The sequence below is a fragment of the Chaetodon trifascialis genome, chromosome 9 (assembly GCF_039877785.1).
Source record: "Chaetodon trifascialis isolate fChaTrf1 chromosome 9, fChaTrf1.hap1, whole genome shotgun sequence".
Classification (NCBI taxonomy): domain Eukaryota; kingdom Metazoa; phylum Chordata; class Actinopteri; order Chaetodontiformes; family Chaetodontidae; genus Chaetodon; species Chaetodon trifascialis.
In genome coordinates, this window is record NC_092064.1 from 14,557,859 (window position 1) to 14,584,490 (window position 26,632).

General features: G+C 41.7%; 1 protein-coding gene across 2 annotated transcripts in view; it reads right to left on the reverse strand.

The window, feature by feature from the left end:
- Nucleotides 1-26,632, reverse strand: part of LOC139336002 (cGMP-dependent 3',5'-cyclic phosphodiesterase) — a 143,784-nt gene that overhangs the window by 11,100 nt on the left and 106,052 nt on the right. For both annotated transcript variants that reach the window (XM_070969828.1, XM_070969829.1), the window contains exons 3-18: nucleotides 16,074-16,163; nucleotides 15,721-15,809; nucleotides 12,773-12,882; nucleotides 11,892-11,947; nucleotides 11,592-11,651; nucleotides 10,495-10,651; nucleotides 9,690-9,742; nucleotides 7,074-7,148; nucleotides 6,846-6,887; nucleotides 6,074-6,142; nucleotides 5,846-5,976; nucleotides 2,673-2,784; nucleotides 2,337-2,376; nucleotides 1,759-1,822; nucleotides 1,410-1,491; nucleotides 844-1,018 (exon numbers count right to left, since the gene is read on the reverse strand). In XM_070969828.1, coding sequence (XP_070825929.1) covers nucleotides 844-1,018; nucleotides 1,410-1,491; nucleotides 1,759-1,822; nucleotides 2,337-2,376; nucleotides 2,673-2,784; nucleotides 5,846-5,976; nucleotides 6,074-6,142; nucleotides 6,846-6,887; nucleotides 7,074-7,148; nucleotides 9,690-9,742; nucleotides 10,495-10,651; nucleotides 11,592-11,651; nucleotides 11,892-11,947; nucleotides 12,773-12,882; nucleotides 15,721-15,809; nucleotides 16,074-16,163 — 1,405 coding nt within the window. The remainder of the gene's footprint in view (nucleotides 1-843; nucleotides 1,019-1,409; nucleotides 1,492-1,758; nucleotides 1,823-2,336; nucleotides 2,377-2,672; nucleotides 2,785-5,845; nucleotides 5,977-6,073; nucleotides 6,143-6,845; nucleotides 6,888-7,073; nucleotides 7,149-9,689; nucleotides 9,743-10,494; nucleotides 10,652-11,591; nucleotides 11,652-11,891; nucleotides 11,948-12,772; nucleotides 12,883-15,720; nucleotides 15,810-16,073; nucleotides 16,164-26,632) is intronic.

Here is a 26,632-nt window from a genome sequence, read left to right on the forward strand (position 1 = left end):
GGAGGCACAGAGAGTTGATGGTGAAGGGAAATGGAGAGTGGAAGATGATTGCACAGAATGAGAGAGCTGCAGAGCTGAATCAAATAAGTCTGCCAACTTTAATTAATTTAACACCAGAGCTGAAGCTAATCACACATAAAAGATCTGAATTGAAACTTGCAATCTGAGCTTCAGTTTTCTACATACAGACACAGAATCTACAACCATTCTGCTTGGACAGAGCTCTTCTGTGATTTCCAGGTGTGGAACACACTGAAGGTGGCTGCCTCTCCAAAGTGCACTTTGTGCACTTTAACATTTAGGAGCAAAGGATGTGATGTAACAACTCCTACTGCTATTCTGAGAGAGCAGATGTGTGGAAATACAGCTTTGTTTTTAAAAGGAAAGAGATAGCAGAGGACTTAACAGGAGCAGCTGTGGCGTAATAAAGCTAAATCTGACAAAAAAAGTCAATATTGGCCATTATTACATTATCAGTAGCCTCATTATTGTATTATTAGAGCATTGAACTCTGCAGAGGAGTCTGTAGAGTCCCTTAACTGCAGAGATAACAAATGTGCCACATTATGTTAAAACAGCAGAAAAAAATTTGCCACGCTTTTAGTTTTTATGCTCCACATGTTTAATATCTTTAATCCAGCCTACCTAAACATAAACTGTAGGTGATAAGAAGTGTTTTGTGCATTAGTCTTGAATATGTGTTATTGTCTGTCACCTGCAAAGCACTTTGAATGGCACTAACCTGTATGAAAGGTGCTTTCACCCGGCTGCTTACGCCTGTCTGAGTGTGCTGAGTGACAGATTTCTTATTTGTTTTTTGTGAGGAGAAGTCATGGTTGTTACCGTTGTTCTCGTCTTTGATGGGGAAGCAGAGGATGTTGCGGGTCCTGAAGCCGGTGCTGTCGTCCACACCGCGGTAGAAGAGTGGATGGGAGTAGGCGTCCTTAATGTTCAAGATCTGGCCGGTGGTCGCCACATGACCGGCAATGCCCTGATCCGCTGGAATACGAAACTCCTTCTGCGCTCACACACACACACACACACACACACACACACACACACACACACACACACACACACACATACACACACAATTGCTTGTTATCTTTTTAACACTTTTGCTTTTAATTTAATTTAATTAATTGCTTTAATTGGTTGGATTCAGACAGGAAATGAGGGGTGAGACATGCAGCCACGGTCCCTAACCAGGAGGGCACCCTGGGGGTTTCATGCCCTGACAATGCAGTCTGGATTTGGACTTTCGTCCCTATTTCTCTCTCCCATCATTTCCTGTCTGTCTCGACTGTCAGCTCTCTAAGAAAGGCGTGAATGATCCCCCTAAAAAAGATCACAGGAAAGACACTTTCATATTGGGGAAAACAAAATAAACATGAACGCTTGTGTGTTACCTCCTCATCACTAACCACGCCCCCGTCAAACACCTTCGCCACCAACTCATGACTGACTCGATCGAGCAGGAACACCGAACAGCTAGAGAAACACACACAGACGCACACACACAGACAGGGTTAGAGGGGGTAATGGAGGACAGAGCAAAGCAGAGAAAATGAGAGTGTTTTATCTCATTTAATCTCAGGTCATTTTGTAACTTTAATTAAATGCAGCAAGTCAGTTAAGAACAAATTGCCAAGATAGCCTTTTCAGATAAAGACATTCACACTGCACACACACGCCCTCGTTCACACACGCACACGCACGCAGTGAAACATCCCTTTGAAGATGAATCAGAGGGCTTACATCTCTGCATCACTGAGGTTCCTGGCCTCCACTATAATTTCCTGTAACAGCACTGACACATCATCTGAAAGAATTAGAGACAGAGGGAGAGAAAGAGAGGGTGAGAGAGGAAATAAAAGGAAAACAGAGGAAATTAAAGGGATACAGCAAAGCTCAGAGAGACACAAACAGAGGTTACTCAGTGAGTGCCAGTGGATCAGCTGCACAAGCTGATAAGAGCTTTTGTAATCAACAGTACAGTGAGAGGCAATTTGCTCTACCAGCGGATCAATTTTTTGTACCCGCAATCATGATGAATCATCAATGACTTTATTCTACTCTTGGTGCTTACTGTTAGATAAGAATCTAAATGCCTCATTGTAATTAAAGGACAGAGAGGTGGCACCATCATTTTTAATGCCCTTTTGATTTTATGGTTATGATCCTGAGCGTAATCACCTTTTGGTTTAGTAATATCTCATTCAATTACGCGTGCCATTCGTTTCACTTGGTGATCATTTAAGTATCGGCCATTAACGCAAATTGTCCTACAACGTTCTTTCTTCGCAGAGGGAGAGTGACAGAGAGGGGAAACTTACCCAAGTGTGTGAAGAGATTCTTGGCCACTTGTAAGAGCGCCTGTGAGGAGAAACAGTGCACGCGATAAGCTCTTTAAAAGACAGCTTCATGTACTTTTACACAGCGTCTGTGTGTGTGTGTGGACATAAATATGTTTACACAGTCACATTGTGCAGACTTGCCTTACTTATGGGGACAAAATGTAAGTCCCCATAATGCAAATCATTAGATTTTAGGGTGAATACTTAGGTTAAGGTGAAGTGTTTGGCTTAAGATCAGTAGCGTTAATGGTTAAGGTTAGGGGCCGTCTATAGGAAATGAATGCAGATCTATGTAACGAGGACGATGTGCAGTACCTGGCACTCCACTTTGAGTTTCTGCTCTTTCTGGAAGGCCAAAGTTGAAGTGAGGACTGTTGAAGTGTAGCAGAAACAGTGCTGGATTGCATGCTCATCTGCCTCTGTGTGTCTGCAGTGGGGGAGACAAATGCACGCACACACACACACACACACACACACACACACACACACACACACACACACACACACACACACACACACACACACACACACACACACACAGTCTCATCATGAATCTGAATTCAGACAGAGCTAGTAGGCTGCTGGGGGACTTGGGCACTCATTTTACCAAACATCAAATATTCGTATTATACATATGTTGACGATGCTGTAATGCTATTAAAGGTCCAGTGTGTAGGATTTAGAGGCATCTAGTGGTGCGGTTGCACATTGCATAAAGTGACACAGACTCCGTGGAAGAGGACCCGGCCCCACTGTAGCCATAAGAGCTCATTTTAAGGCAACAAAAACACAATTCTTATTTTCAGGTGATTATACACCAAAAAAATATCTATGAACATTATATTACATCTCTGCCAACAGAGCCCCTAAATCCTACACACTGGACCTTTAAAACATTTCTAAAACACTGGGTCTTTGGGTTTTGTATTGTTGGTCAGACAAAATAAGACATCATCTTTAGGACTTAAGAAAACATTTTCGCTGTTTCATTTCATTAGTGCTGGAATGTAACTACGTACATTTACTCAAGTATTGCACTTAGTGTACAATTTTGAAGTGCTTAAGCATTTTCAATTTTCGTATAATGAGTACTTCTATTGGATTGGATTATTCGGGAATATAATCAATAGATTAATTGATGATGAAAACAATCTTTAGTTGGAGTCCTAAAAGACAAGCAAGATGTATAATTATTAACTAAAAACAAAGAATAACTTACAGCTGTGTAAGAATGAATAATTAGTGTAATATGTCTGAATGGCTGAAAACAGAACCAAACTCTGGTTTCCTGCAGGTGTTGAACGTCACTCTCCTTTAAGACAAAGAGACGTGAGAACTTGACAGCATGAAGGAAGCAAATGAAGACTGATGAATGAAATTATCTGCAGTGCCCACAGTGACGCCGACAGTTGCCAGCAGTTATCCTTCTTTGCCTACAGAGGGCAGCGGCACATTACTGTGTCGATGTCAGGATCGGGGTACAGATTTTGGGGCTTCTTGCCCTGATTTTAGACTCCCAGGAATTCTAGCAAATGAGGCAGGATTTGAACCAAGCTTGGAAAAGGCCTGGAAAACTCAGTTCGAGGGCAATTAAGTTCACTCTCTCACAAGAGGTACAAATCCTTTATCACTGACATTCAGGAGAGCAACACAAAGCAATAGCCTCTCATACTGGAGAGTAATTTTCTCCAGTATGAGTAAATCACCATTTCCACCGCGAGAACAAAAACCAGCAGGAGTCCATCTCCAAAGACCATAAGTCAGATACACACAGTAAGAAAGTAAACAACACTTTCCACAAAGAAATGGAGAATGAATGAAGAACGTGTGTACCCTGTGTGATGCTGCCGTCGGCTTGGCTGCAGTTTCTCAGAAATAAATCCAACGGCCAAATTAATTCGGCCTTCCTAATCCTGCTGCCAACTTCATTTTCAAAACAAAACCTCATCGTGTGTCGGCCTTACATACTGTACTCTTGATCATCGTGCTGTTGTTGTAGTACACGTCGCCTTCAGTATATTTCTGCTTATTCTCCTAACTTAAGAACAAGATTAAATGATGCTTGTGAGCAGGAACACTGAGGCACCAAAACTGAGTTATAGACCTGTTACTGCTGCCACAATGTGTTTTCATGCACCTGCGTCCTACACTTAGAGGCTGAATTACACTTTTACGAGGGGCAGGCAGGGAGAAGTTCTAAAAAACTCTGCACATGAATATGCAATATATGAGATATATGTATGTCTTCACTAAAATCTGGAGGACGGCGCTCGGGGCAAAGGATGGATTTATCACATTTTATGCACAGTTGCAACCATAATCCTGCTGCTGTTACTATGGTAATGAGATGCCGGCTCTGTCATCAGTGCCACTGGCAGAGGGAGAAATTATAGGACACGATCCCCTCTCATCTATATTAGTCTTCAGTCACAGAGAGAGGGGATTGTATGTGAGCGCATGCATGTGTGTGAAGTTTGTGTGCTCGCGAGAAATTTGTCTAGGGAAAAAAGATAGACTACACTAATACACTAATACTACACTAACAAGTAGAGACATATGCTGCTTGACAAGGGAAATCCGATGGATGGATGGATGGATGGATGGATGGATGGATGGATGGATGGATGGATAGATAGATAGATAGATAGATAGATAGATAGATAGATAGATAGATAGATAGATAGATAGATAGATAGATAGATAAGAACTAAACTATTTCTTTGAGAGAGACACACACAGAGAGACACAACTGGGGAGCATTTTTATACACTTCTTCTGTATTCAGGTGATAGCAGCATTGCTCCTGGCAGCATCACACAGACACACACATGCACATACACACATAGAAATACATGCCAAGAAATGGAGCCAAACCAGGGAGCCAAGCCACCCGCTGTTCTGACCTGACTCTAGATCATCACATAGCCATCTGCATGGTCTCTCTCTCTCACGCACACACACACACACGCTCTGAGTGATCTGACACAGACTCCAAAGTGATGATATCCACTCACAAAGGAGCATGGAGCACACACTGCTGGCTGGCGGCAGATTTCAGTGGAAACAGCAGCATGTTTCCACTCTCGACAAATCTGAGCTGCTGAGCTCAACCAATCAGGATGCCCGTTCCGACGTTACTGTAAGCCGCTGTCAGACAAATCTTTGTATCTAACATGAGTCAGTGCTTTAGGAATTAGCCAAAGCAAAATCATCTTCAGACTGACATCACAGCATTTGAAATGTGCTTCAGCAGTAAGTCAGTGGTGAATTATAGATAATTTGATTGAAATTTCTTTATTTAGAATTAGAGTTTATTTATAATTTATGTAATTTCCCTAGCATGGGATTAATAAAGTTTTATCTTATCTTATAAGAAGTTAAAAACTTGATCATATGATTCATGACGGGGGGGGGAAATAGTGCACAACCAGAAAGGAAGAAGGTCAATGATAGCTAATCGTAGTATAAACAGTCTTTCACATACATACCTCTGTCCACCCTGCTTGTTGAAGGCACACGCCAGCGCCACCACCTGACCGGTGGCCCTGCTGGCCACAGGTACACAGAGCATGGAGGAGATCTCACAGCCCAACATGCTGGACAGCTGCCTACGCTCCTCCTGAGAGGAAGAGAGGCACTTCAGCATAAAGACAGAATAGGCAGACAGATACTATAGATAGGTGGATAATAAAGAAAGGAAGAAAATGTCTCCTTACAGCGCTGATGTCCTGAAGAGTAATTGATTTCTTCTTTTCAACCACCTGACCGAAGCGTCCAAACATCAGCTGAACGGAGGAGAGAAAAGGAGAGAGATACGTGGTGAGTGAGGGAGGTGATGAAAAACAGTGTAATGAGGGCGAGAGACGGGAAGAAAGCAATTGTGGAGGAGAGTCCTTGAGAATCTCTTAGGGCTGAAATATATAAATAAAGGTTGACTACTGGTGTATTCTGAGTGAAGTCTGTCCTCCACAAATTGACCATCCTGGGTGTACTTATTTGTGTCCTGATATCTCTCTACACCAACTACTGTCAACACTTCACACATCATTTAACCCGGGCTACACCGTGTGATCGCACCAGAATGGGAAGCCTGTTAAAAATGCTACGTCTGCACCACAAACAGGAGGCTGAAAGCGACCAAAAGGAAGTGATTACTTCTCTTGCCCAAATTTCTTAATTATAACCCCTGCCAGGGATTATAAAAGATTACATGTGGGAGGTTTATTCTAGCATGTCAGTCAAAGAGACCGACACACAGGGTGACAGCACTTGCATTAAAAGTAAGCTTGTTATTGCAGCAAATATCCCTGAATGTGCCTCAGTGTGGCACCTCATGGCCCAAAGTGCAAGAAAAACAAGTGAATGAATGAATGAATGATTAATAAAACCATAGATTGATGAGCGAATGACTGAACAGGGAACACATACAGACCAATTCATGAAAATAATTCATATTTCTGACTAAATTGGTGTGTTTGTTGGCCTCACCGGGAAGCTGATCTCCTCCTCCAGGACTTTGTCTCCAACTACCTGAAGGTCACAGAGGTCAAAGGTTATGGGTTATGCAACTGAAGAGATCATTGTGTGAGAAAATAAGTATATTTGTGTGTTTTGTATTGCATTGTATTGTGTGGCATTTCAAAGAGAGGCTATGAAAAATAAATGTGTACAAGACTGGTAGAAATGTGGAGAGAATATATTTGTTTGTGCGTGTACCTGGCAGAAGAGCTGGTGGTTGTCCTCTGACACCAGTAGTAAACAACAGCACTGCGACTGAGTCTGCTGCTGCAGCTGAAGGAGAGCACAAACACACACATGAGTCCTGATATATCATCACAAAAATCTTTGAAAAACAAAACAAAAGGGCTTTATAACACTCAGTCAGATTGTTTTTGAAGCCTCAATTTGAGATTCCTCAGAGCGTAGTCTGGTGTGAAGATAAGATTAGAAATCAGTGGACAGTGGAAAACGACTGACGCTTGAGTGGGACAGGAATTCAGTTCTAATCTTCAGTTTCTTGCAGGAGCATCAAATTGCAGATTAAAGAAAGATGAATTAGTGTGAACACACTTCTGCAATTTTAATGACCTCACACAGGCTGTCCATCTGTTTTAGGACTGATTTCAAGATTTCCTTATTACCTTTAAAGTCCTTCATGGCCTGGCAGAATATATATCTGTACTGCTGTCCTCTTAACAACCAGTGCGCAGCCTGAGATCCTGAGGGAGGAAACCTGCTGACTGCTCCCAGCTCACGCTTCAAACCTAAAGCAGACCGAGCTTTGCTGCCAGGGCTCCTCGGCTGTGGACGTTGAACTTACGTCTTGCACTACTCTATTTAACTTTTAATTCCCCTGCTGGTTTAAACGTTATCCTTGATGTTTCATTTATGGTTTGTTTTTGACTTTTATTCCTCTTTAGTTTTTTATGCCCGTCTGTTTATTCATACATTATTGCCTGTTTTATTGTTGTGTTTCATGCGTAATGAACGATAAACTTTAAACATTTCTTCTCTTTACAGAGAATAGAGATTAAATAGCTCACATAACAAAATCTGGTATTGATTCACAGTCATTTCATAGTAACAAAGAAATGGAGAGAGGATTTATTCAATGTTCAAAGTACATGGTCAACAAGCACACACATTTCCATTGATATGACTACCTTGGTGAGTAACTGTGTGTATCCAGGGCCTCTCTGAAGGATTCAACTCGATCTCTTTATGAGTGATCATCTCATAAAAACTTACCTTCTTACCATTTAAATATCAGAAAATTCATTAACGTGCTTTGAGCACAAGATTAAAGTTTCTCTTTGGATGTGAAATTCCTTGGACGAGACAAAGACACACACAGGTGTCTCTGTGTGTGTATGAAGAAGGTGCGTCTATGCACTGAACTGTGTAACACCTGCAGAGCTGCAACATTTCACTGACACTCTGAAATTCACTCCGAGGTGGGAACACACACCCATGACACCAATACCGTAGGTACAGAAACACATACATGATCACACATACATGCACGCACACCCACACACAGCTATAAGAGCAGCATTTCCACACACAACATTCTTCTCTGTAATCCACAGAGCTGGACAGAGAACAAGCAGGACAGGGATAAACACCAGCCAATGCCAGAACACTCGCTCTCCCAAAGTCACACACGCAAGCATTCATCACGCACACACATGGACTCACATACACACACAGCATAGACATGCGCACACATGGAAAGCACGTCTCTGCGTTAACATATAATAAATAAGCCCCTCCACGCCCTTTTTCCCCCAAATGCTGTTAATCCCATAAGAGCCACCCCAAGCACTTCCCACTAAACTGACTATTCTTCAGAAGCAACAATATCCTGCTCCTTTCCCCCCTCCCTCCTCTCCTCCTCCTCCTCCTCCTCTCACCCCTTTTTACAACTGTAACAATAAACAGGCAAGGAAAATCATGTCGGATTCAAAATACATCTTAAAACCCCTGCAGCCTTTTGCACCACCACCACTTCTCCCTCTCCCTTCCTTCAGATGCAGGAAAAAAATACTACAAACTCAGGTTTAGAGCCATCAAAAGCTGACGTGTTACATGCAGACTGCACTGCTGCAGCTGTGCTGTTCGACCGCGTGATCTACACCCGTAGTGTCGAGGTAGCACAAGTGCAGGGAAGGTGAAGCAGGTGATGATTGTTTGGATTGGACCGTTTTCACAGAAAAATACATAACAGATTAGTTTCAAACAATTTTCAATTTCAGACTTTATGTTGTCCACAAATTCATGTCAAAGAGGATACTGATCACTGCAGTCAATTAGGTCTTTTGATGTGGAGAAAAACACTGATTTACCTTAAAAATGCAAAACAAGTGGTCAATATGTAGCATGAAAAAAATCCATTAGGATTCACAGAAGCTCTGAGGGCTGAAGACTTTGTCCCTTTGATGCTGTATAACCTTGAAAGCTCTCTCCTCGCTCCTGCTTTACCCCACTCTAGCTCATATTTTCTTTATCAATGAATAATTCCATACATTTAAATTGTTGTCAGGTTTCTGGACATACCGTAGCTGAAACCTGATATCTCCTCTCTCTCATCTTCCTCATCAATCTCTCCCCCTGCTCCCCTGCTTTTTACAGTCTATCATGCAGAGTGAGGCACATTATGAAGAGACTGATGAAGTATGCGTGTGATAAAAAGCTTGTGGTATAGGTAATGACAGCAAGAGGGGAACAACTTACTTGGAAGGATTTCATGTTTTGCATGTACTGTACATCTTTAAGTCTGTGTGTGTATGTGTGTGTGTGTGAGTGAGTGAGTGAGTGATCTCAACCACTTACATAATTGATGACTTTGAGCTGGAGAGAGGCTGCATCAAGGTCAAATAGCTCACCTGAAGGAGAAAAGGGAGAGAGAGCAAGAGAGTAAAAACCAGAGAGGAGCAAGGGCAGATTGGCGTTAAGGAAGAGGGGGGATGCAGAGCATGTACGCATGTGGGCAGAAAGTAATCCAGGGAGGGATGCACTGAGACAGCAAGGTCGGGGAGGGGTGAACGGGAACCAGCTAACAGACAGCCTAATAATGAAGACAAGACAAGGGATGGAGGGCTGCCTGGACTGCAGATGAAGACAGAAGGAAAGAGGCGGTCAGGGAAGCAGAAAGGCGAGCTGGAGGCCGGAACTAACTGAGGAGAGTAAAGGCAACTCATATTTGTTGACAATTACCTGGGCGCAAGCAATGCTGATGTATGTGTATTTATTAGCGAGGCCACTTCCATTACGAATGAGATTTGAAAGTGTTTTTGCAAAGCGTTCTGTTTTCAAACAGGAGCTGTCATCCGCTCTTTGTGCCACAGACTCCATCTAAATTCATGGAGATTTTTATCCAGATGGGCTTTCTCTATTAACATACCTCACCTCACATACACCAGCATGCGTCTGTGTGTGTGTGTGTGTGTGTGTGTGTGTGTGTATATATGAGGTGTAGGAAATGTGCGATGTGCGTGTGTGAGAGAGTGAAGAAGGAGGTTTATTCAGTTTGTCTTTATGTATGTTGTCAATCATTGATGTCGGTGTGTGTGTGTGTGTGTGTGTGTGTGTGTGTGTGTGTGTGTGTGTGTGTGTGTGAGCATGTGTGTGTGCATACCGCAGAGCTGCAAGATGTTACGGTCCAGTTCACAATAGTCCTGGTCTGAGACGTTGAGGTGCAGCAGTGCATTATGGGACTGTATTGGAGAGGGACTTAGAGGTGGCCTCTGGTAGGACGCATGAACAGCCTGGATTCGCACACACGCCACTGAGGCCTGTGACATCACGCATGTATGCAGAAACACACACAGACCAAATTCAGTTTAGATTAAATTTGAGAGAGAAAATCATCAACCAACAAAAATAAATGGAAATTCCAAACATGACCAGTCTAATCCCCTCCGAGCATGTGAGTCTGAGTGCAACACACACATTAATGCAGAAATATAAAACATCCAATAGGCAGACATTTTTGGAGGCCAAGCACGCAATTATGGATTTTTTCTTTTATTGATCTTGATAAGTTGTGTCTAGCATTGAGAGTGTGTTGATATGAACAGAATCTTACAACTGAGAGGCTGTTTTTATAATTAATGAATAAAAGGACGTTTTGTAGTTTTTGCACTGTTTTGGCAATTCACTGCTTAAATTGTATCCTTGCTTTTGGGATGATTTTTGGTGCTTGTTACCTTTTGTTGTGTACTTTCTATAGGTTTATATCTATAGAGTATATAAGGCTTTGCTTTACCCCCTCTGTAAAAACCAGGCAGCAATCTCTAGGGCTGAAAAATTAAGTCAACATGGAAGTGCCAAGAACTGCAGTTCCTACACTTACACGCTGGCTCCAAAAGTGAGTCAATCCCCATAGACCCCCATATTAAAATGCCCAACTTTCCAGCAGAAATACAGCCGGGAACAAAAAAAACATTTTGCTCTCTATAGCTAATTTCCACATTTATGACAAAGGTACAAAGGTGAAATTTTATATAACTCACTCATTAAATCATATTAGGGGCTTAATGTTATGCATAATAATGCCATTATGCCATAATGGCGATGGTTGGAGCCACTGTCACTGAGCTTCACAAAGGCTCTTCAGAAACCTTTGGGTGATGTATGTCCATGTTTTACACAACCTATGGTAAAAACACGTGTTGGTATATAATAGTTTTTTCACATTTTTGACCCAAACAGACACAGAAAGAGGGACCTTACATGTTTTTCCAGCACGTTAAGATGCACTTCATCCTGATCAGACAGTGGATTACAGCCCACCTGCAACACACACAGATATTTCAGTCTGGTACATGAGCTTGACTGTTGTCTCTGTAGAGGTCATTTAATTTGTGAATGCTAAATAAAAGCAAATGAATCCATATGTGTTATTCAACTGTGAATATCTAGCTTTCAATAGAAGAGGAGGGGCAGTGATGTAACCACGAGTGATTGCTTTTGTTACTCCAGTCCATTAAGTCACTGAAACCCAATTGCATGTGCTTGAATGCAAGAACTCGCCAGTAAGACAGCGATGGCCTTGTCCTGCTCCTGGTCCAAGAGAGGAATGACAACAGCTAAAAAGAAAGAAAGAGAGAGAGAAAAAACATTCATAACACATAATGCAGTAATTCAGACAAAACAGACTATTGGTCCAGCAATTTTCTTTCCATGTCCTTGTCTCGCTCTTAATCTTATTTGTTCTTTGTCCGTGTTCTAGTACTAATAGAAATATGTAGAGGAAATGAACATGGAAAGAAATAAACCCAGTGTCGTTGCATAACACTGTTTATTCTTTTGTTCTCTTTCATTTGTTATCCTCATCGATGGAGAGCAGAGAGCGACAGCAGCAGATCTTTATGGCAAAAATAAGCTTGAAGATGATAAGATCTTTGCTGCATGTGCGAACAGCGGAAAACACAAAAAGCAGAATGGTGTGTTTGCTGAATTGGTACCAAACTAACTCTTACTTGTGCACCATCTTTAAATGTTCAGTGATATTTATTGATGCACAGAGTGATGCACGGTCACGCATGTATACTTTAGGATGTCTCCTCAATTACATGCCTCCAGGTTATTTTCTCATTTCTGCTATAAGATAAATACTAAATATGTTAATTTGAAGAGGAATGTGGAGTCCTTTCATAGTCCTTTTCATACTTTTTTCTTATCATAAACCTTTCACCCACACGGCTCCATACCTCTCCCCAGCAATCATCATCTCTTGTTCCCTGCCTCTCTCTCTACCTCCTTTCGTTTGTTTGTTCTCCCACGTTCTCGCATCTCTCTGCTTCTCTGCATGCACAAGCACATGCTCACGCATCCTCAAACAAGCCCACAGGCACACACACTCAGATGTTGGTCCATTTGTCTGTCCACTCAAGCCCTCGCTGCACACACACCTCTTCTGTGGGTTGGTAATGGCGCTGCGAGGCAGATTCTGTATTTCTCTGGCAGTTCGGACAGAGGAAGGCCGACACACTGGCATCGCTTCAGCTGGTCCACGATGCTCCTGAGAAAGACACACAAGCTGAGTTTGACTCTGGTCTGAGAAGGACAAGTACCTAGAGCACATAGATGTGTGAGTGTGAAACGGAGTGAGACAGTGTGTCAGACACTGGGGAGACACAGAGGAAGAGGGGATTTGGAAGACAGTTGGAGCAAATGGAAAAACAATCACCAGCATTACAAAAACTGACATGTTGTATTCATTGACATCATACATTGTGAAATTATGTGAACCCAATACAGATTTTTGCATGTGTGTGTGTGTGTGAAAGTGTTGGCCAGGTATAACCCACATGTGATGATGGAAAAGGTCTGTGTGTGTTATATTTAATACAGAGGCCAACGTTCTTATGCTTAAGTATGAGACAAAGATTTGTTTTTTTCTGCACTAACATACATTTGCACACACACACACACACACACACACACACACACACACACACACACACACACACACACACACACACACACACACATGTGGTAATGTCACTGCACACCTCAGTAAGCACACATACTCTGGCTTGCATGAATATAGTTATATAGTTTCACAGGTAAATTCACAGTCCTATGTGCTTCACATAATAAGCAACTGAACCCTCCTGCAGCTTCACACACACACACAAACACAGCAGCAGTCGCTCCATGACACGCTCACAGAGTCTGAAATCCCCTCAAACTACTGCAGCCAAATCTCTGCATGGTGCATTGATTTAAAAATGTCCACTTAGCCCACTTCAGTCGCATCGTAGGTTACTGCTGTGGCAGATACAGCTGACCTGTGTGTAATGTCATTGTTCAAAGCAGCTTTCCTGCAACATCAAGAGGAAAGTTTATAGTGGAGAAAAAAAACCACTCATGAGTGTTAGGAAAAATACAGTTATTTATTTTTCTCTGTGGATAGACAGAGCTGGCGTGGTGGGTGGTGTGTTTACAGTTAGCAGCAGCAGAAGCAAAGACTTGGAGATGGACAGTTAAGTAGACCACTCAGGTACAGTAAATGTTTATGTAGGTGTGTGGGTGGCACTCATAGAAATCAGCTGGTGATTGATTGATCTGGGTGATGCTAGTGACTTCATGTTGTGGTATACTGTATATTGAATGTACATTTTAAGTTCCATCTGTGTGCTGTTACAGTGTGATGATGAAAACATGTGATCTGAAAAATGAAGACTACGTGAATGTATGGCAGCCTCACAAACTGAATGCTGTCAAACCATTACTGCACAACGACAAAACCCATCAAAATATCAATCATCTGCAATCTGTCAATCATCTGCATAAGGCAATAAATAAAATACAACTTTTTTTAAAAATGGAAAAAGTTTAATGTTTTAAGTAGAAATAAAACTAACCTACGACAGAAGGTTCATTGCAACAGTAGTGCCACTGCATTGTACATGTGTACCACTGTCTTCTGTGTCTATGAGACCTTGGACTGCATGTCTTCCATTTGCAGCATTTCCAACAATAGCTTGTTTGGCTATGAGGCATCAGTTATCTTGTGCACAACAAACGGTTTAGAGGATAAATGATCATGGGAGATGTCTGCTGAACTTGCTTGCTCGCTTGTGTGTGTGCGCGCCAAGGTCCAGTTAATGGGCTTGTATGTATTAGGAATGGAGCTGGAATGAGGCGCAAACACAGTGGCCTTCTGCCTCTCAGATGAGTTCACTGAGTGTGTGTGTGTGTGTGTGTGTGTGTGTGTGTGTGTGTGTGTGTGTGTGTGTGTGTGTGTATGCCAAGGTCTTGATAACAGGCTTATGTAAGCAGGTGAATTGGAGGCAGAAAAGTAACAAAGTGCCCTGTAGCTCTTTTAATATCGCCACTACCTCTAGCCTGCATGCAGTGCACGCAAATGTGTGTGCGTATGTGTGTAGGAGTGCATCGGGTTGTATATGCGTGTCTGTGTGTGTGCATGCGTGTGGTCTGTGCTCGCGTCCTTGTGTGTTCGTCTCTGCATAAGCATGTTTGTGTGCGCTCCGGTGTCTGTGTGGCAATGAGGTGTTAGAAACAGGGTTCTTGTCTGTCAAACAGACAGTTTCATCTATAATGTAGTGCTGGTTTTTGCGGAGCCTGAGCAGCAGTCGTAGTAGCACACAGGTTGTAGAGCTTCAGAGAGCACTTAAGAGGGGAGAGGATCACCATGTCTCGCCAAGGGACCCCGGGCGCTGTCACCTCGGCTATTAGCCCTGCAACGCTTCCGTGGGGAGAGGGATTGAAGGTGAGAGAGAAAGAGGAGTGGCGGGGAAGGAGGAGGGGGGTGTAGAAAGACCAAAACAGAGACGGCTTAGTGCTTCATGGCTCTGCGAGGAGTGGGCAGGCGAGAGGAGAAAGGGCAATGATAGACTGATGCAGCGGGGTGGGAAGGTGGAATAGCAGATGACAAGAGAGGGAAACTGTTCGTCAGACAGAGAGAGAGAGAGAGAGATGTGTAATAAGGAGGAAAAAAGTGAGATAAAGGGAGGGTATTAATGAGACAGCAATAAAGATGAGGGATGAGGGCAGAAAGTATGAGGTCGTACAAATGAGAGGACAGGAGAGACGGAGGAGGTCCTCCTGTGTCTTGATGATGAGATCTCTCTCTCTGTGTCACTCCTGTCTCTGTGTTGATGTGATTTTGGCTCATATTCATTCAGGTGGCACCTTCTTTTCACACAGAGAAACAGCTGTCTCTATTTCGCATCTTCATCTCTCCCTTGTTCTTTTGCGAGACATCTGCGGCTTGCAGCATTGACACACACACACACACACACACACACACACACACACACACGCACACACACACACACACACACACACACACACACACACACACACATATACACACACACAGAGTACACACTTGATCTTTCCCTCCTGTGGCAGTTCATGCGGCGGGTCATCAGACAGCAGCCTGGAGTCTCCCTCCAGCATGTAGATACATACACATTCCTGCAATGAGAAACACACATATACTCGCACATTCATTTGTAAAATTAATCAGATTGTAATTAATAGAATGAGTGATGAGCCTCATCTATTTGCAACAAAGGCCCAGCGCCTTTGTTCCCTGGTCTGTTAGGACCGAGGCATTTAGCTCCACCGCTATGAATACTAACAGGAAGCTTTCTTTTTTTTCCAGGTAATAAATCAAGGAAATGTCTGTTATGTTCAGCTGTTTGTGCAAATGTAGAGTTTGTGTGCGAGTGTAAACACCGTGCTGGGTAGCAGCTCCTGTATGCTGTCTCGAAGGGCCACTCGCAGCGAGCGTGCGTCGACAACCGCCGCCAGCCGCAGCAAAGCATCCTGGGGAGGGAAACAAACAGATGTCCTGATGTCTGTTTGGTTGCTTGTTTGTGATTTTAGTGTGCGGCTCCAAAAACCTGAGGCCTTGGCTTTGGTTCTTCTTTTTTTGTGGGTACTATGTTTATGTTACAACAGCTCTTCTCTAGATATTTAGTTTGGCAGGCAGCAAAGGCCTCTGAAACAATATTTAAACTGTGTCACACTTGGTAAACACATAGCAGCCTGTGCTTGTTGGAGGTACTTGTAAATGAACTGAGCTGAACACCGTCAGGGATTACTGGAGTTAGTTTTGCTCTTCAGGACACTCAATGCATTTGTTTCATTTAGGCACTGTGAAAAACCAAGCACTTGAATATTCATTTTAAGCGTTCAAGAAGCAGCTGATTATTCATGAAATGAAATGGTGTTTGGAGGTGCTACAGCAAAGATCGCATGGTTCACAATTACATAACAGATATTTACTTTCTTATCATTGCTGCATTCTTTGAAGATTGGATAGAAGCACTTAACTTGGAGGAGAGTGGCGGTTATCTTAATTACATCCTGCCTCTGATCAGTCTGATCAAATTCAACAAGAGCCAGTCTATTTTTATCTCCTTTGACTTTGATGAAATATCTCTCCACATCAAAATTCACTACAAATATTAAAGACAGACTGGCATGAAGGACCTCACAGCTGAACCCAGAAGAGAACGACTCCATTCCAAAGGAAAGGCTGCGGTAAGCTTGAAACAAACTACTTGGAGCTAAGTGTTGTCCAACCAGCCACACTTAAAGGTCTGGCTCTAAGAGAAAGGGACAAGGCGAGATGTGTTGTAGAAATGGAGACATTGCCACAATGTAATGGAAAAAGTGAGGTGCAGAGAAAACTTCCTTGCCTCTACACATCTGGTCAACTGCTGCATTAAGTGGGTGTGCTAGTCCAATTGTAGACATTGGGAAGGGGAATATTGCAATGCTGTGTGTGACCATTAGACGAGCACTTTGTTTGAAGTATATTAATTCCTTGAAAGGAACAATAGAAGTGCAAGGTGAGAGCAGTTTGTTTTCATCAAGTGCACTTTTTTGTCCTCTCAAAACAACTTTCTACTATAACAAAGATTAGCTTTGGAAACAGGGTAGGCAAGCAGAGGAATAGGAAAACAGCAGAGCTGATGTGTGATAACAAACAGGGGAGCTTATATTTCAAGGTCATGGAAGATTGAGTTTGCACTTCCATGTTTTCACATTTTCACCTTCCACCAAAATCACAAACAGGCATACGGAGCCACAGCGTCTCACAACTACAACTTCCTCAAAAGAGCGCTGGTAATATCCCAGGTGACGGCTGTAAATTCATACCATGAGAATATTCACGCTGTGTGCAGTCTTCTACTTAAATCCCTACCAGTGCCAGTTATCACACAGCATTATTATTACATGTAAGCGCAGCCTAAAGAGAGAATCTTGGCAAGACTTCAAAATCTGATCAAAGCATAGAAAAACACTGGAAGAAATCACAGAGGCTTAAGATGCTGCAGCTTTTAAAACTGTGTGCTGAATACAAAGTGGAAAGAAGACGGTAACGTTGAAACTACTGCCTGTGACGGCCAGACAATGCTCTTCCAGTTGTTCTGACAAAAGTTTTAGTCACACTGCCGAGCCGGCGGGAAGAACATGTTCTTCCTTCTTCAAGCAAATAATACCACAAAAGTATAGTGAGCTGCACCTGCAGGGGGGGCTCCGTGTTCTGCTGAGGGTGTCTGCTCGGTCACCCTCTCTTTTATCGTTTTCACACCCTCCTTCTACCTCTTTCTCACTCATGTTCAGTTTTGTTTTTGACTGAGAGGAAACACGGACGACAAAGGCAGAGGAGGGGGGAGGAGGAGGAGCCGCGAGTGTTTGGATGAGGGGGTTGAGGAGGGTCAAGGAGTGAAGGAGGAGAAGAGAAGAAAAGGGAGTGATGGAGAGAGAGTGGGGAGCTTTGTCATGCCTGAGCACTCAGTGTTGGTTATTACATATGATTAGATATGATTAAATGCGATTAGCTTTGATCACTCAATCAGCCTGCCAGAGTGCTGTTGTAATGAAGTTGGAGCTTTGCCAACTTGTGTGTGTGTGTGTGTGTGTGTGTGTGTGTGTGTGTGTGAGAAAGACTGTGAGTGTATTGTGTCTTAAGCTGTGGATCTTGAAATGCTTGCGCAATCCCAATAAGTAATGTTTGATCCTCAATCCATCCTCCTCACTCTGCTGCCAAGAACTTGTTGAGGATGGACGCTGAAACCTGTCATCCTGTGTGTGTGTGTGTGTGTGTGTGTGTGTGTGTGTGTGTGTGTGTGTGTATGGGTAGTTGGATGTGTATGTATTGCGTGTGTGTGTGTGCGTGTGTGTATGGGTAGTTGGATGTGCATGTATTGCGTGTGTGTGTGCGCGTGTGTGTGTGCATTAATAGCAATAAGATGTATGCCTTGGTAAATGTCACACTCTTTCTTATGACCTTTCACAATCATTTCTCGCCATAAACCTCAAACCATCTGTTATATTAGTTTCCTGCTTCTCCATCACACACACACACACACACACACACACACACACACACACACACACACACACACACACACACACACACGTTAGGTTTGCATCACCTTTTGGGACAGACTTTTGCTCAATCAAATGTAATTTTAACAAGATTAAATTACATTTCTAGCATTTTTTTCTTGACATTTCATAATTTACTTCCATTTTATTGCTGTCACATGACAGGCTGATGTCAACTTTTGGGGAATACAGTAGAACTTTAACTGAACAACATACTTTTGTCCAGTGGGGTCACTGAACCTCCCCAGCATGACAAATGGATGGAGGACAGTGTAATCCTTCAATTAATTCAAACCTGAAGCATGACAGTCTGTAAAATATGAAAGAAAAGAGCGAGATGATTTCATTACACTAACACAGTTTGTTTATCTCTAATGACATTTCAATTTATGTGAATTTGGCCAAGGCTTTTATCTGAATTGAGTTGAAAATGCCATAACAAAATACAATTTTTTAATACGAGAGACAGCAAATCCACCCCCTGACGATGGAGATCCAAAGCAGCATGACAGGACAATGTGAAGGGCCATTATGATAATGGTGTATATCTATTACATTTATTTAATTATTTCTATTCAATTTTAGGATTACTCTCATAGGTCCAACATTCATTCTACTCATTGCATTACTGTCATTCATGATTTGTCACAGAAATGCGCTCATCTGAAGCAGAATGTAAATGTCATACATCCATCCATACGGTGAATTACGTGACTTTGTTGTTATTTTCCTCCCCGCACCTTTCTACCTGAACCCCTAAATTTCACGTTCTCCAGGTTCCTCCTCTTGGTCATGCCCCACTCTACCTTTCATCAGGGTGCCGTTGTGGCTGTTGTCATTATCTGCAGCCTTTCTAATCACTCGGAGCGCTCTGACATTTTGAAGGGCGCCAGTGATCAGCATAACTAAACACAAATTCCTCTCTCTCTTTATCTTTATCAGACACCCCCTCACACACATGCTCACATATTTTCCATAGGCTCTTCTGTTTACCTTCTGACATTTCGTACATGAAACTGCTCTCATAAAACTGTGATTTTTATGTTCACAAGCTTGGTTAGTATGTTCATCATGGAAATCTTCACAGTGCACAATATCAGACTGATAGACCGGTCTAGGACATTGAGACTGTCTCCCTCCCCCGCTGTATTACTCACTAGTTCTCTTACCCTAAATGTGTGAATCACAAAAATCTAGTACCATGCCTACCACTGTCAGTTGATAAGTGTCCCACAAAGCACCCGTTAAAATGGTAAAAACAACTCCATAGTAATCACATTTGTATCCAAACCCTGACATTACCAGGCACGTCAGGGTGGGGATTTCTTACTCATAATATAAGGCATCTTGCTCCAATGAATCCATCATGTACTCTCATCGACATGACATATTGAAAGCTACAGGCCCTACGAGACCCTCAGATTTGGTTTGATAAATATCAGACCCCAATGTTGCTCGGGCTATGTCAAATTTGACCTCCAAACTTGATATCAAATTCAAATCTTTTGAGGCTCCTGTATTAAAACCACCTAAATCAATATGAATTTCTTTGCCTAGCACCACATACACAGATCATGCTACTTCTATAGAACACCTGGTCCTTATTACCAATCTTCAGAAGAATTTGGAGAATTTATCTCTGACCTTGCCTTCAGTCTTCTGAGTGAAGCCTTTTGTTGGCACTGCATTAACCCACTCACTGCAGTGGTAGCCCCCTTGATTTGATGAAAAAATAAATCAAAAGTGGAAGTTTTCTACCTCTCGTGCAAAAGCAGCATCTTTCATTTTCATAACCATTAACAAAAACACAAGCTTAGAATCATTTTTGACACTGTTGCCAAACTTACTCAAAAGCAACCATCTGTTAGCTGCTCGCTATTAACAGCTCATTTTTTAGAGTATTCCTGCACAAAAATTCAGATTAGGGACAGAATTAGTTCTTCATCTCCTATGTTGAAATGTTGTCTAAACTGGTGTTGGCTTCTAATCCAGCCACCTGCTTCCTCAGTACCTTAAACACAGTGTTTGAATTAACACATTACAACAGTAAGATGTTACTGTGACTATTACATTTTCCTGGTAACAAATTGATATAATGTGTTACTGCAGGCGGTTAAATGTTTGGTAGTTATTAACAATGAAGTGACAATTGCAAACATACATAAACCACCATGTTCTGAACACACACATTACAATAAAAACACTAATGTCACAAAATAACATTTGCATTTTGGAACAGAAAATAGCAAACTTAAACTACTCAATCCTGCACGGCATGATGGGAAATGTGGGCCATCGCTATGGCTCCAGCGATGTGTGTGTGTGTGTGTGTGTGTGTGGTTTGCTCCTTCCAGTGAGCAGCACAGCCCTGCCTAGGTTGTAAAATGTAGATAAACATATCTATTCAGTACCTTTTTATTGGGCATCAACCTCTCATTTCTGTGTGTATTGTTGAAAAATTAGACTTAGCGTGAATAAATGCTTCAGGTTGTGGTTACGCCCGTGAGACACAGATGAAATGTGAGCCTTCATGGAGCCTGTGGAGACAGCTGCAGAGATTAAAATGCGAGCATATCTGTTGCACGAGACATGCAAGCAGGAAAAACATGTCTGATAAAGCTCGTCAGCAAAATTCCTGTCAAAACCTCAGTGTGGTTTTTGACACCATAGAACACTGTATACTCTAAGACGGACTGGAAAATCAATTTGGCCTCTCTGGCCTGGTTTCTGTGTAGTTAAAGTCTAATTTATCTGAAAACTGAGTGAGCTTCCTATATTAATACTCAATTAAAATTTGTGATGTGAAATATGGAGTACCCCAGGGCTCCGTTCTTGGCCCTCTACTTTTTTTCTCTTTATATTTCACCTCATGGCCAAATTATACACAGTCATGGACCTAATTCCAAACATCTGATGATACTCAGCTGTATGTGCCTGTAAAGGCAATCATGCTCTGATCAAATAATTTGTGATTTCCCAAAGTTTGACAGCCAAGATTCTTAATGTTAATCCTTACACATATCTCTGTTTCAGACTTGATTACTGCAGTGTTTGGTTGTCAAGCCTGGTGCTTACTAGTACTGTGTTGTAAAAGTCTTCATATGGTTCTGAATGCTTCATCTCAACGCTTAACTAAAACCAGAAAATTTGACCATATAACATCTATTTTAGCTTCCTTTTATTGGCTTCCAATCCACGTCAGATCAGACTTTAAGATGCTACTGATCACTTCCTAAAAATGGGCTCACCTCTTCATATCTGTCTCAGCCTCTATCTTACCTTTCACTTTTATTTGGAGTTACTGCAGGTTTTCAAGTGTGGGCAGAAAGTTACACAGTGTCTGAAGTGTGCACTCAGTATGCTCAGTTTACTCTTTGGGAGGGCAATCAAGCCTTAAACATCACTGTGAAGCTGCTCTGCAGCTTGTGTAAAAAGCTGAGAATATAGTGGCCAGCCTTGGTAGTATAATGGTATGGAAATGACATTATAGTGAAGCAGGAAGTAAGAAAATGCCGACCTGTTAATAAATGTATGTAAAGAAAAAAGTATGCGGCAAAATTAGTTAATAGAGAGGTAGGCAGACATTTGGAGCATAACTCCAGGAGGACAACTCACTGAAAACCTTAATTAAGTCTACATGGACAGAGCTGCAGTAGCAGGATAAAGCCAAATCAGCTCTGTATAATATCAAGATAATTTGCACATTCTTTCTAAGGTTCATTTTACCCTGCTTTGGCTGCCTGGTGAGCAGGGATTTTTTATGGCACAATTCAGTGAGTACTACTGTGAGTATTTCATTTTTGCAGTATTACAACAAAATTATTCCCCACAGCTATTTGCGCCAGCGCTGCTAGTCAGCTCTCATGTTTGCTGTTCTTTTGCTCTCTAATGGTGAAGGCATAATTAAATACTTATACGGCTGTATTTGGTGGTGCAGGATCTGTTATCTGAGGGGCTCTTAATCTGAATCCAGCAACAGCAGCGTGCGAAAGATTTAGCAGGAAGTAGATTTGAGGTACACACAAGTGAAACATGAAATATGCATGATGTAAAATGCAAGAACATACTACAGCAAATGTATGTGATAAATGAGAAGGAAGAATAGGAGGCAGCAGCGGTGTAGCAACAAAGCAGGAAAGAGTGGACGAATGAATGAGGAGATGACAAGTTATATAGTAACTTCTCCAGTTGTGTTTTGCAAGTGAAGCGAGAAACAACCTTTATTTGAGATTTATTGAGGCTAAAATCCTGAAATCCTGAGAAACCTGATTTCCAGCAGTTATACATTTGGATTGCTGACAAAAAAATTTTGCTTACTAGAAAATCTTTAGAGCTGCGAGTCGAATTATGTGACCTTTATCACTGGATAGAGTTCAAGTCAAGCGTATCTACAGCCCAAAATCACAAATTGGCCAAAAAGGGCTTTACAGTCAGAACACCTGATACCCTCAATACTAAAACTCTTAGTCTGGATAAGTCCAAATGGATTTTAACAGATGTCGAAAGGAGGAAACCAGCAAGAGCAACAGAGGAGGGACAGACAGATGTGCAAGTGATGTTGTGTGTACAGAAATAAAAACATTAAAATCACTATATAGAGAGACTGGATGACATCATTCGGTATTGACTGCAAACAAATCGAGAATATATGCCAATATCTTAAAAACAATCGGAAAGAAGCTTTCCTGTTTCTGATTGCTCCATTTTGGCTATTATTTAAGACTAGCTCTTGCTTGACAATATTTCGCAGGAAAAGATGAATGGCTGTTGTTTATTTGGATCAGATGCTGGTCAGCTGCTGTCACACGCATGCAGATTTACAGGCCGGATTTTTGAAAACTAGCCATGACAATCAGAATAAAATCCAACACAATTTATTTCTCTTGTGCACTCCCATCCCAAGATCAAAACTGTAATCATCATCAAAGTAAATCATGTTTTATTCTACTGATCCTCCAACATCAATAAAAACCACAAGCTTCATCACAGCGACATGGAAAATAGGGATTTTTAAAAGGACACACAACAACCTTGAATTTTTCAAGTCAATATTACACAGAACATCACCGTGAACTCAATCAAAGTGTTCCTGCAAATTATTTTGTGGTCATATGCTTTAACTTTCTCCCTTTAATTTTGTCTCGTTCAAACCCAGTAAGAGATTCTACAGTTTGTACACTTCCATTGAGTCACTGTCCCTGATGTCACATGTAGGTAAATTTCATTAATTGTTGAGAAGCACGAGTTATGAGTTATATTCCACAATATCAAATAAATGAATCCCTCCTCGGCTCTGAATAGCTGAGTCAGACTCACGTTGACGTAAAACATACAACATTCATCATCATTAAGTAAAATTAATACTTTTGGAACAAGGGTTTTGTTTTCATGTTCATTCATTTGTAACTATTTTGCAAAATACTCACAGCGCAAATACCCTATCATTACTTAGTGCCTGACTGTATTGACAGTAACACATCCAGTGGAGAGTCAGATTTTAAATTACCCAGTTAGCTGAATACTAATAGTCTAAATTGACCACATTAGATAAAGACCAAGCTTAGCGTAAGACTCGACCAGGAGGATTAGTTTAAGGAGCTAATTGGAGCCTTTAGGGTAACTCCCCTATCTGCTGCATTGTTCACAGAGCCGCCTGGTAAATCAAGCCAATCTGCATTTCAAGAGGTTTACTGTTCAACCTTGATCTAATAGCAAGAGGATGGAGGGTAATGGCATCACGCTTGCAGGTGATTAAAGGCGTCCTCCCCCATGCCTATAGAGTTTTATGTAAAATGAACTATGTACATGCTCTGATAAACCCCTCTATGCATTTCAGCAAATTGCTAGCTTACTCACTCCTTCACCTGTGGTAGGTTTAAGTTGACCGGGGACGTACTGCTCACTCTTTAGCATTTGAGTTGAGTGAATTTCTAATGTGGACTGATTTAAGCCAGTTGTCTGCTATTCGCTGAGGGGAGAGACGAGTGAAGAGGGATAGATGTAAAGACTAAATCAGTGTGTCTGCCTGTCTGTTTGAAGGAAAAGACACACAGAGGCAAGGAAGGCAAGGACACACACACACACACACACACACACACACACACACACACACACACACACACACACACACACACACACACACACACACACATACACAGCATGGCCTGAGGGAGGCTGGTAGTGTTGCAGTGGGTCCTGGTTGTTATTCCAACAGAGCTGGGTCTCCAGTAGCATTACTAACATACTGGAGACACATGCACTGTAGAATACAGCCAAGCCATGATGACAGGCCCCTCCACGCGCACACACACACACGCGCACATACACACACTTTCACATACATGAGTGCACGCAAACATACTGCCTCCCAGTGCTATTTCCAATAATGAAAATCAAAGAGTACAAAAAGCTGAGAGGAAGTTTGATTTAAGTTTTATCTAAGTCAATGGAGTCACACAGAGAAAAAGGAAAGGCAGACAATTTTCTCACTCGTGCACGCGTGCGCACACACGCACACACACACTGGAGTTGGACTGGACGGGAGGTGTAAAACAAGAAAGTGATGCTGCTATGGTGACCTATCACTGCGTAAAGAAGAGAAGAAACAGGTGCATCACAGTGCCACCAGCTAATTGACCTGTGAAATTTAGGGTGAAGGAAATTAATTTAATTCTATGTAATGTGACCTAAGTGACCTAAGTACCCTATGTTTTTGTGAGAGTGGGAAAAAGACAGGATTTTTGAGGATTTTTGAGTAAAACTTACTAAGCTGCAATAAGCCAACAGACCACAATTCATAAATATTTCCTGAGCGTTACTCAACAGGAGGTAGATGATAGACAGAAACATAAAGTCCGACCTCAAAAAACATGTAGAAAGGCAGGAATTGACAGACTAAACAGAAGAACCCAATCCCATAATGACAGAAAACTGCTGCACACATCGCTCAGAGGAGAGAGACAAGTGAGGTAGTTGAAGCGAGGCCAAGAAATACAGAGGTTTCTACTCTCACTGTCAGCCTATATCTGTGCTAATAAATCACGAATAAATCCACAATGAAAACCAATCATTCATATCACATTTTCTGCTCCTATCATTATGGCTTCATGTCTGAATTAATGCCCATGGCCAAATTTCACGAGCTCATCTTTAACGAATCCAGCAAGATTAATTTGACCCACATACTAGAAAACTTGACAGGAATATTCTGGCAGTAATGAACGACTGCCAATTCCCCTCACAGTCAGTCTAAGGCTGTTATAGCATCTCCAAAGACAACAGCGGACAGCTGTTCTCATCTGGTCTCATCAATATTACATTTTAATTAAAGAATAAAAAGAGAGAAAGGAACTTAAAAAAGAAGTGAGCCATTAGAAATAAAGGCACATCAGATTTATAATCTGATACAGGGGTGCTGTCTATGTGTTAATCCTCAATTATCATGATATAAACACTGTTTGATACTTTTTCTTATTAGTATTTTTTGTAAAAATGCCAGTGTGATAGGTTCTTTAATTGCTCTTTTAAAAGCATTTATCTTATCTGAAAAAATCTAATGAATGCACATAAAGATGGTGAGCTCTTGACACCCCTACATTTGTTCTAAATGCTTATTTAGTCTACAGTTTTACATTGTTTTAATTCTTTTAAATCATATTTATGTCTTTTTATATCGCCTTGTGCTTCCTTTGTACTTTGTCTTTATAACTGTAAATCTAACCTTAAGCACATTGGATTGTTATGTCATTGAAAGGGTGCTATACAAATAAATTGGCCTTTTCTTGCCTTTGTTGGATGTTTTTGAATTCAAATATTCAGATACTCAGTGGAGCCTTAGACCTCTGGTACCACAACAGAGGAATGTTTCTGAGATTGAGTCTCCTTTTTGTTGG